We start from the raw sequence: 11,994 nt of genomic DNA on the forward strand, positions 1-11,994 counted from the left end.
AATATAATAATAAACAACAAAGTGTGTGATCCATGAGTCCAAACAGAATAGGCACAGATGGAAAAAAACAAGAGTGACTTGCCTAAAAATTACAAACCTTGTGTTTTGGGATGCTAATATTAATGAATTAAAAATAGTAGTCAGGGGCCCTAGTGGTCAGCTTGTGCTGTATGCTGTATGCAACAACTTTAGGCTTCAGAGGCCTCTGAGTTCTGGCCTGGTCCATAATCCAGCTTTGCTTGCAGTGGTTTTGTTGCCTCAATTCATCTTCATTTAGTTCGATTTCTGTTCAGGGCGTGCGCCCCAGCGCGTGTTCTGATTGGTCAGCGTTTACGTCAATTAAAAAAGGGGGCGTTCAAAAACTCTCTTCAACTTCCCTGTTAAAGTAAAGCAGCAGACGCTTGCAGTGTACGACCGACAAACCAGCTGTAAATTAATCGCAGTTACTACCACAAGAATTATCTCCTTTTGGGGGAGGTGAAGAGTATGTTCGACATAGTTTGAACTGGATTAATAACTCTATATTCCTTTTGTCCTCCTCGCGGATTTTAAAGTGGACGCTGAGTCTGGTGAATGCGGTGAGTGTCTGCCTTCCTTCCACCTTCAGCTAACACACATACACTTAGCCTGACATGCCTGTCTTTTTTCCCCCCCGCACTTCAAATACATTTCTACTAGGTTTTATGTGGATTTATTGTTTTTTAAATAGTTTATCAATTATCTGTGTTTCTGTTAAGGATAAAAGATCAGTTTAGAATACTAGCAACTTGATCAACTGTCAAAAATGTAATTGAAAAGTTGAAAGGTTCAGCTCTAACTGCGTGTCAAACAGAAACTTTACACGGGTTAAGGAAGCCCGATATGACTAAAATCTAACTCTGACAGATTACATAGATAGAAACAAGATACAAAATGTTATCTAACGTTAAGTGGTTAGTTTCCTGGTTTGAGTTATTGTACTCATGCCTGACAGAAGTCAGTTAGCCAACGTGCTAACATACATGGCTACATGTCCAGCCAGCTGAAATATTAAAAAAGTGGATTTTATTTCTTCCGAGTTGTGTTTGTTCTTATGGGTTCATGTTAAGACCGTATAGGGTGACAAACTACCCAGTAATAAAGTGACTGATGAGTAATATTGAGTTCCTGAGAAGCGTTGATCGATAAGTGCTGGGTGGAGATTAGCTTAGCTCATCGGGATATTAGCTATTTTTCAAGTTGAATAAAATTGCTCATCGGAGTGACTCGTTTAGTACCTTAACCTCTTTTGTGTCATGATTTCACACGTGTTGAACTATCTCTAACTGTACTTGGCAGTGGTGAGCAAGTTTAGAAGGTGTTTCATAACATACTTGAGTTAGTACAGTAATAATAAAAAACAAACAGTCATGAAGTCTGTAAGTATTTTTAATGTAGCGCAATTAAACCAAAAAGCAATGTTGTTTTCATTATGTCAGAGTACCCTTGACAGAGACCTTTCTCTTAACGAGTGTTTTTGTTCTTATACTATTGTATTGTTAGCAGTAATAACAGTACAAGCCATTTTCATTGTATTTAGTGTTTCTGAAGTGTATCAAATTTGTTATGGATAATTTTGAAAATGCCTGTTTTGTCCTTTTGTCAATTACAATGACTTCTTCACTCGCTGGTATAATGTTGTACGTTATTTGTTTTTAACCTTTTAAAGGTGAATCATTTCTGTTGTCTTTCGACGTCCAACACACATCCCAGCTAAAACCATGCCATTCCCTTTTGGGAAATCTCAGAAGAGCCCTGCAGAGATTGTGAAGAGTCTGAAGGAGAATGTAGCATACTTGGAGAAGCTGGAGTCATCTGAAAGCAAGAAATGTGAAAAGGTTGGTCCTTTTTTATGTCAACATCTCAATGCAAATGTTTCAGCAAATTGTGGACTGTGACGGTGTCAGAAAATCTCACTGTTTTTCCTGTAGGTTGCAGAGGAAGCATCAAAAAATCTTGCGTTGTTGAAAGAGGTGCTGAGTGGCACTGGAGACAAGGAACCTCAGACTGAGGCAGTGGCTCAACTGGCTCAAGAGCTCTACAACACCAACCTCCTCATTTCCCTCATAGCAAACCTACAGAGGATTGATTTCGAGGTGCATATCATTGCTTTTGAAATGTTTGAAATACAACAACTTCCGTCTTGCTGTAAGATATATTGCTCTGTGCACTAACCACACATTTAATGTTTGCTCTCTTTGATTTATAACACATTGTTCACCAAAGGGAAAGAAGGATGTGGTGCATCTGTTTAGCAACATAGTGCGTCGCCAGATTGGCGCTCGCACCCCGACTGTGGAGTACATCTCTTCCCACTCACAGATCCTCTTTATGCTGCTGAAAGGGTGAGTTTCCAGACCCCAGGGCATAGTCATAGATCAACACTTTTAGAAGCCATTGATTAGCCTGGCTTTTCCAATTGATGTTATGGGAGACTGTGGTTGTATGGTTATTTTAGGACCATAATTTTCCCATTTCCTGTCCACGTGGCTGAGCTGCCAATGGCATTTCACGTTCACAGCACATATGTAGTTACTGACAATTTGGTGTGATATCATGTTTAAATGATGAATTATGTAGTTTTATATAGATGTATGTACAAACAAATGTGGTTCTCACACTTTAGAGAAATAACAGGGCTTATTTATTTATTTATCTCTTGAACGCAGCTATGAAACCCCAGAAGTGGCCCTTAACTGTGGCATGATGTTGAGGGAATGTCTGCGTCATGAACCTCTGGCCCGAATCGTTCTGTTCTCTGAGGAGTTATACTGCTTCTTTCGATATGTGGAGCTATCTACTTTTGACATTGCCTCTGACGCCTTCGCCTCTTTTAAGGTATGAAATTTACACACATTTTGTAAGTTTTGATTTGTAAACTTTGCCTTAGGAACATGAAAAAAGGCCACGATGCACTAATAAATTTATTGCAAAATATTTTATATTTAATCACCTGACATCTTTATGCAGTAATGCGATTAGACTGATTATTTATTTATTTTCAATTTAAATGAAACCGTAAAAAAAATACACTGGTAGGTGTGTACAACAAACTATTATGAAGAGAAAAAAAGGAACAATCCCACACTCTGTCATACTTCTCAAAAACAAACTTTATTTATTACAAGGTTTTGGTCATGTGGCAGAAGCCATAATTTTTTTTTTTAAGTGTTGGTTGATGACCCATTTCCAATTTTGTCCATCCATTTGAGCATCTACACGGGGTCAACATTTTCAAGCCTCAAAGTACATGAAGAGATAATAGAAGTAATCCATATGAATCAAACATTTTAATCCAAGTCAACACAATTCAAACATTGATCAACCTGCATACATGGAGCACATCAAATATGATAAAGGGAAGCTCAAAGGTGTGTGCTTGATGCACGAGAACAAATGAGGCAGAATTTGCATAAGAGAATGACAGAATTTTAATTTTTTGGTTGACTATCGCTTTAAATCAAGCAATCAAAATCGAAAACCTTTCAAAAGAGAAAATGACAAAAGTGCATTTACCTTAAGACTTTGTTTTTAGGATCTGCTGACAAGACACAAGATCATGTGTGCAGATTTCTTGGAGACAAATTACGACAGAGTGAGTTACCCTTGTTTCCCAAGATTTAATTTGCAAGTGCTTTTGTATATAAGTGCTTCTGGCTGCTCTACTTTACGGACAAATGTATAATGATTGATCATCTCATAACTTTTTTTTAGGTGTTCACAGAGTATGAAAAGCTGCTGCATTCTGAAAATTATGTCACCAAGCGGCAGTCTCTGAAGGTGAGCATAAACCGCTGTTTTCACAGGGTTGTCGTCAATAATTCAAGCCTGTAATGGTATTCAAACCCTTGAGGTGGAGATTAAGCTGCTAGGATCTATACATGAAAGAAAGTAAGATAGCCGAAGAAAAGAGTTCTCAGAAAAACACTTCTTTGTAACTTGAACAGCCACATATTTGAATAGGATAGCCACATACTTTGTCTTCACATAGGTATGTTTTATGACAAACCTTGCTTGGTTTAATAAAAGCTGCAATATGTTGGGTGGTTTGGCTTCATTCTTACCACATAGTTTTGTTATTGTTCTTAAGTGAGTTATAAGTGACTATCAAATGATATCCAGCTCTTAGGAGAACTGTTACTGGACAGACACAACTTCACAGTCATGACCAAATACATCAGTCGAGCTGAGAACCTGAAGCTGATGATGAACATGTTGAGAGACAACAGCCGCAACATCCAGTTTGAAGCCTTCCATGTCTTTAAGGTATTTGTTTATATGCACAGCATTTCATGTAACACAATATATTTGGATTTGGCACTTTGCTTGTCTGCCTTTCCCTCGGTCTACTCAAATTACTTTCCACACTTGGCAGCTGACTGGTCTTCTGTCGCAGTTCTGGCCTCACTTATTGAATGTAAACAGGTCGGGGGTCAGTCACTAGTGTGAGCTGTAGTTCAGATCGCATGAAGGTGGATTCAGTGACTTGGACCGCACTTTTTTTAACTGGTTTCTTGTGTCCTCTCAGGTGTTTGTGGCTAACCCCAATAAGACACAGCCTGTGCTGGACATCCTCCTCAAGAATCAGTCCAAGCTGGTGGACTTCCTGAGCCACTTTCAAACGGACCGCTCTGAAGACGAGCAGTTCTGCGATGAGAAGAACTATCTCGTTAAGCAGATCCGGGATCTCAAACGGCCTGCACCTGCAGAGGAGTCCTAATTTGGGAAACATGGAGTGTAGAACCGGGGAGCTCGGCTAGTGATGTGGTTTGGTTATGTGGGTGAGAATTGGATGGGAGAAAAAAATAAGTCAAAGACAGAAAGAAAGGCTGGCATCACTCGGAATAAATCTCTTTACATTCAACTTCTGAAAAAGGTAGAGAAATGCTATCAGGATGTGCAAACACATGTCTGTCCCTTTACTTGGGGGGCAAACAGGTTTTTGCTGCAGGAGGAGCAAGTGGAACCCAAGCACTCCATCTAAAACTATATATAGTACATTTTAGCACTGCCTTTAAAAAGGCAGTTGATTTACCTTTTTAGATGGCTAATCTTAGATTGAAAAATGTATTCAAATTGATCAGAAAGAAAAGTATATTGAAAGCCTGCTCAGGCCTTTTTAACATTTTTTAAAAGTTAGAACATGTATATTGGTACAGGTATGGCTTTGCATATTTGCACTAAATCTGTTAGCTTTACTCCAGGTAGGTCATTAGTGCCACTTGATAAACCAAATATTAACGATAGGTCATAAATATAGGACATTATGGGGCCTTCTTTCAGTACACAAACACAAATTCAACTGGACATTCTCACATTTAAACTAATCAAGGGACATTAAAGCAGTTTTATAGCCTGAAAATGTCATGTGGTCAAGTGAAATCTTGACCACAAAAATAGCCCGTAGAGTTTAGTGGTCATGTTGGATGCTGCACTCAGTTGAAATTTTAATTGGGGGCCTTATTTAAGTAGCTGGGTCATTCTGGGTCTTCTACTACATATATATTTATCTATAACATTGGATTTGTAATATTATTCTGCTTTTGCTTGGGTTAACGCCTTAGGAAGACTAGTTTTATTTAAAATATGAAATGATTAAAAATAAAAACAATACTCATTTAAAGCTTTCTCAGTTTAGATGAACCATGCAATGAATTCAGGGTTCATAGATTGCAGTACATGGTACACAATTGCAGTGCAAGACACGATAACCTCCACACACACACACACTGTAACACTGAAAGGATGTGAAATGCTAGAGCTGGGGCATGTCATGACATTCCTCAGCTGCGCTTTGATAGACAGCTTGGACAAGCCAATTAAGCCTTTAAAACACGGATGCAGTAGGAAAAAGCATTTAACACAGTTCTTGTGTCCTGCACTGTCAAACTTGAATGAGCCAAAGCTGTGGTAACACGTTATAGACCTAGAGTTTGGTTCTCCTATGGATTCTGTCTTTCAGTACCTCTTGGAAGTTTTAGATAAAATGCAGAACGGGATTCTACTGAAAGGTTCCACCATTAGTCTTTATATCTTAAGTTGAATATATTTTATGTACTCTGTTTGCACAAGTTCCTTTCTTATATACCTCATAGGTTTTGAATTCCTAAGTGCTGTTTCCCCCCCGCTTTGTTTCAATAGATATTGTGGAAACCCTTTACAGTATGGTTTAATTCATTAAAGTTAGTAAATGCATTTATTAATTTTGGTTAATTTCTATATATACATTTTAAGTTGCATTCATGAACATCAGTTATGAATGAATAATGAACAATAGCGTATTTATTAATTACATTAACTTCACGTTCATGTACCTAATGCATCAACTAATGTTAACAAATCAAACCTTAGTGTAAAGTGTTTCTGGTATTATTTTGGATGTGGGGCGGTTGTTTGAATTATGCAAGCTCAAATAAGACCTTACTTCATGCCAAAGTTGTGGTCTTGTAATGCTGAATAGGATCTACAAGGGAAGCGATTGAATTTTTTAGTTTGCTAATGAGTACATAGAATGTCAGGAGTGTGAGGAAAGCAAATGAGCCACAGTTTCACTCTAAAAGGTTTTAGTTGATTCACCCAAATGTCAATGTGTGCTTGTGTTTTGACATCGTTTCAGTCCGCTCCTCACCAGAAGCAAATGTTTTTGTGAAAGTATGACTTGTGCATGTGGAACTCTATTGTAAGTATTTAGGATGTGAAAAAACTTCTGAGCTGCCTTTTATTTGCTTTTATAAACCGCATCATGTGTGAATTCACAAATCCTTTGTGTTGAACGGTGGCCTAGACTGATTCATTCACCTTTTTCCCAAAAGATCTATAGCTATCGATAACCAAATATTTCCACCTTTCATTCAATGTCACTTGATACCACATGTACAAGAATGGGTGTTTGGCCAAATGTGATTATTCCGCTAACAGGGTTTTTGTCCTTAAGCTCATTGAAGCTTTGAGGCTTTAGATTCTCCACGCAGTGATTGTAATCTCTGACAAAGAGATTCAAAATAATATGTTAGATCTTTGGTAAGTTATTATGGTGGATTACATACACCTTTTATTATTTGCAGTTTGACTGATAATGTTTGCTATGCTTTTCACTGTTTTCACTCATTTTCCTATGAGATTTCTGTTATTTTTCACTGTGGGAGAGGATTATATATGTACATAAAGTTTTATTTTAAACAAGAGTAAGTGTGGAAGCATATTGAAAATAAAATAAACAGTGGCACTTCTTGTGTGCGGTAACATCAATTTTGTCTTTATTTAAAAAGGATTTAAATGGCTGCATTTTAAGTCACATTTTTATTATTGCAACTAATTATTGCCTGCTAAAATGTCTGCGTAAGTAAGAGCTCGAGGGCTGTGCGGCTCCGTGCATGACTCTCTCTCTGCGCACAGGTCAGCTCGGGTCTGCGTCACCTCTCTTTGAAGCCTCAGGAGCACCGTCTCATTTTCTATCCGAGCCACTTTTTCCAGCTTCTCTCCTTCAGATTTCCGTTGCGCTCGCGCTCTTTCCAGTTCCCATGTGAGGTTGGAGCGCTCCTGTGCGATCTGCTGCATGTCCTCTTTTGCTTTCCTCAGACTTGTCTTCCACCTGTCTGCCTCTTCTTCCCTGACCTGTATAGTCAGCTTATGTAACTGAGCGTTCATTTTTTGCCTCTCTGACTTCAGATCATTTATCATGAGGGCCTGACGCACAGCCCTTTTTTTTTGGAAAGGCTTAAGTGTTCCTCCAGCTTCTCCACCAGGCCTTGCAGCTTCATCCTTTCCTCATGTTCTGCTCTAAGCTGCTCCTCTGAACAACTGAGCTGTCGCTTTAGTCGCCATCTGTCCCTCTCCACTTCTTCAATACCAGCCTGCAGTTTGGTGATTCCTCTCATTCCAAATGCACCTCTGTCCCGCAGTCTCGCTCTGGTCAGAGATCTCTTCTTCATCGACAGGCCTAATAATTCTCTTCGCTAGGGCCTCCTTCTTGCGCAGTTGCTCAGTTTGCTGAACTTCTTTCAAAGCTCTCAGGTATATCTCCCTTCTGTGGCTCCTCTGGGGTTCATCTATGTCTGTGGAGAGGGTGGATGGTGGTTTCATTGAGCTGCTGCATTGTTTGTTTGTGTTGGTCTGGTTTTCCAGCAGGTTTTTGGAAAGAAACGAGGAGGGAAGAGTTTCTCCACCCAGTGATGGTCATCTCTGGAGCTGGACTCGTGTGCAGTGTTTTGATCCGTGATTTCCATGTTCCTCATAACTAAACAGTTTGAAGTTCATTAAAATTTGAGAAACGGCGTGCTATTTAAGGGCACTTAATTTTCAAACCCCGTTTCTTTTACCAGTTACAAGCAAACCCAGGTCGTTTAAAACAGTTTTGAATGTCCGGCAATGGTGAAACGTACAAAATTGTAGGTAACGTTATAAGGCGATTCTATATAAATTTTATATTAGCGGTTCATACTTGCAACATCAGCGTCGTTGACTACGGTCTCTGTCCTGTGAGCGCAACTTCCTGTTTTCCTGTAGGAGAGCGCAACTAACACTTTGCGCCCCCTGCGGCTTGAAACGCTTATTACATCGATGTAAGTGCATTTTCCATTTGTGACCTTGGACCACAAAACCAGTCATAAGGGTCAGTTTTTTTTTTTTAATTGAGATTTATGCATCATCTGAAAGCTGAATAAACAAGTTTTCCATTGATGTATGGTTTGTTAGGATAGGACAACATTTGTCTGAGATACAACTATTTGGAAAATCTGGAATCTGAGGGTGCAAAAAATCAAAATATTGAGAAAATCGCCTTTAAAGTTGTCCAAATTAAGTTCTTAACAATGCATGTTTCGAAACAAAAATTACGTTTTGATATATTAATGGTAGGAAATTTACTAAATATCTTCAGGGAACATGATCTTTACTTAATATCCTAATGATTTTTGGCATAAAAGGAAAAATCTATAATTTTGACTCATACAATGTACTGTTGGCTATTGCTGCAAATTTACTCATGCTATTTATGACTGGTTTTGTGGTCCAGGGTCACATTTGCATTGCCTTCAGCTTGCGAATTTATTAGAAATGTGTAAAATTCTTTGTATATAAAATACAGAGAAGCTCGAGGGCTTGTATTTATATTTGCTTAAGTTTAAAGCTGACAACAATCAATGAGAATTTCAATTAATTTAAATATGAAAATGTATTAAATATAATATAACATCTGGTCAAAATGCATTAAGCTCAGAGTGATTTGGAAGATATCTAAAAGGTTTTGAATATTATCTTGGAATTGTAGCTGTTTTATATTAAGAGGAAATCTGCAAGCGTGATGTCTTTAAGATATGAAATACATTTCAGAGATCAATTTTAATTTACAGCACAAATTCAGATCATCTTCATTCATAAACATATTTTTTTAAATTAAAAATAGATGTAAATTATAGTATAAAATTGTATCAGTTTAATTACATGTACTATCACTTAGTTAAAAAAATGAATTACCAAAACACAAAATAAATAAAAATCTAATGTTTAGTTTACAAACAAGTAACATTATTTTCAAGTCAAAGTTTCTAGTTTAATCTGTTAGTCAGCAACTGTTTTAGCATAAGTTAATGCATACACCCTACATCCTTTTTTTTTCACGCTGACCATTTTCTTTGTGCCTTGAAGAGAAAAAAAGTAGGTTAAAGTTCAAAAGGACACTCAAGAGATTTCCTCCTATTTAAAGAAGAGAGTGGTAACTTGCAGATCTTTATTCAAAACTGTGTTAGAAACATGTTAAAGTTTCTAAAGAGTGTTTAGTAAAAAAAGTTTGATAATTAGATTGCATCCACTTTTTAATAAGCATACTTGAAAATAAACACAAGATGAATCCGTGGATAACACGACGCAGGAATGCTGAGGGAAATTCTCTTTGAAGCCTAATACAATGGTGCACATACATCCCACTTCGGAATAGTGGGGGCTGAGTGAACCGGGGTCAGAGGTCACCGAAGCTTTCGGTCTCTCACTGACCATAGGATTTATTCCCATGGAGCCAGAGTGTCTTACATTCAAACTATTTTTAGCAAATTTTTTGATGACATGTAATGTCTTGAGGTTTGCATTTCCATCATTCCCACCGGTTTTGATGAGCAGTTATTCCTACAGTTAAGACAGATAATCAGAGGGATTTTGTGGGGACTTTCCATCACCCCCACCCCCAACAAGAAAAAAGGGATGCTCTACAATTACATGCATGACATAACATTTTGTTGCCTGTCTTGAGTGGCGACATGGATTGAACATGAAAGATCTGCGCAGTAAGGTTTTAAAACCTTAAGGATAAAACGCCTTCATTGCATTCTTCACTTCTGCCATGATCAGGTATGTGGACTATTAAATTTAATGCACAAATGTGACCCTGGACCACAAAACCAGTCATAAGTAGCATGGGTATATTTGTAGCAATAGGTCAGAATTATCAATTATATGCCAAAAATCATTAAATAAATCAAATAAAGATCATGTTCCATTAATATATTTTGTAAACTTCCAATCGTAAATATATCAATCCTTAGTTTTTGTTTAGTAATACACATTGCTAAGAACTCTAAAGGTGTTTTTCTCAATATATTGATTTTTTTTGCACCTTCAGATTCCAGATTTTCCAAATATCCATTCTATCTTAAAAACCATGCATCAATGGAAAGCTTATTCATTCAATTATTTTTTTTTAAATGACCCTTATGACTGGTTTTATGATCATGGGTCACAAATGTCTGTGTTAAATAAATGCACTATGTATTATTACCAATTGTATTTGTTCATATTAAATCAATTATTTATGATTTGAATCGCAAACTACAACCTATAGTTCAAATTCCTTTCCTCTCCAAAGTGTCCTATAGGCCTGTTGTTTTTGGGTTGCCACCAATTCCTATATAAATGTGCTTGCTTATGCTAGTCCCAAGTAAATTATTTAATTGCTTTATAAATCCTCAATGCCAAAAAATACAAATTAGCAGCCAGACCAAATCCTGTGAGAGTGGTAAGTGTAGGAGAGCGGATGTGAGTCGTGGGGGGATTGAGTGAGTTGAGTTGGGGAGGAGGAGGCCCATCATCACATGACGAGACGTTCGCGCCTCTTTCGTAAACCTTCTCCAACCTGATGATCCTAATAACTTCGGCGGAGGCCTAAAACGCGTCGTGACCAGCGTTCACGCGTGGGGCGAGAAATGATAGTGGAAACTTTGAAAGAGTGCCAGTGTTTGTCGGTGGGACAGGCTTTGTGTTTGTGGAGCAGCTGGGCGCTAACAGACAATGTAGGAGATGGACTCTGGAGCGCTTAGATATTATATTTGGAGGTGTTTGGTTGTCTTAACTAAGCACATGTAAGTCAAATTCGTTTTTAAAATAATGATACTAGCAACTTCTGACGACTGTATCAGGGAAAAGTAACGTGTGACTATAAAAGTCATTTGCTCTGTTATTTTTTGGAAAGGAAATTAAACAATTACGCCTGTGTTGACACGATTTGCTGATTAATATTTGACCCCGTGTTACTAAAAGTTTGTGTAACGTTACCTTGCTGAGTAAATCCATCTCTAGTTTTATCATTTCAAAGACTTTGACGCTTAAAAATGTCTTTATTCGGGGTCTTTTGCGTTATGTAAATATCGTCTTAATACGCAAACTCATGCTTGAAAGTATTGGTGTATAGCAAGGGTCAGTCTATAAAACCCCAAACTCAGGTGAGAAACTGTTAGATTAAAGACGCATTTTAACGCAAACGTGTTATTGAAAATAGCTTAATAGTTTAAAACCTCCTAAAATTCCCTCACACCCAGTTTTGTTGTTGTTTTCAGCTCTTATAGATCCTAGGAGTTCATTTCCTGTTGAAAACACTCACTCTTATGTAAACAAGCTTTTTAGCTGCTTTGCATCGTAATAAACATGTTTATCATTGAAGGGTTGATTAAACTTCAGCTTGTCGCCTTGTTGAAAGGAAAGCTTGTGGGC

At 37.8% G+C, this 11,994-nt stretch overlaps 1 protein-coding gene across 1 annotated transcript; it reads left to right on the top strand.

Annotated features, from left to right (window-relative positions):
• The first annotated feature begins 328 nt into the window (after positions 1-328).
• Positions 329-7,264, top strand: LOC306883159 (calcium-binding protein 39-like). The gene is made up of 9 exons (XM_079438277.1): positions 329-578; positions 1,688-1,856; positions 1,950-2,114; positions 2,245-2,363; positions 2,688-2,856; positions 3,554-3,613; positions 3,733-3,798; positions 4,141-4,284; positions 4,547-7,264. Exons 2-9 carry the CDS (start codon positions 1,740-1,742, stop codon positions 4,736-4,738), a joined length of 1,032 nt encoding a protein of 343 aa, XP_079294403.1. The 5' UTR covers positions 329-578; positions 1,688-1,739; the 3' UTR covers positions 4,739-7,264.
• The last annotated feature ends 4,730 nt before the right edge of the window (positions 7,265-11,994 follow it).

The sequence above is a fragment of the Barbus barbus genome (genome assembly GCF_936440315.1).
Source record: "Barbus barbus genome assembly, chromosome: 17".
Classification (NCBI taxonomy): Eukaryota; Metazoa; Chordata; class Actinopteri; order Cypriniformes; family Cyprinidae; genus Barbus; species Barbus barbus.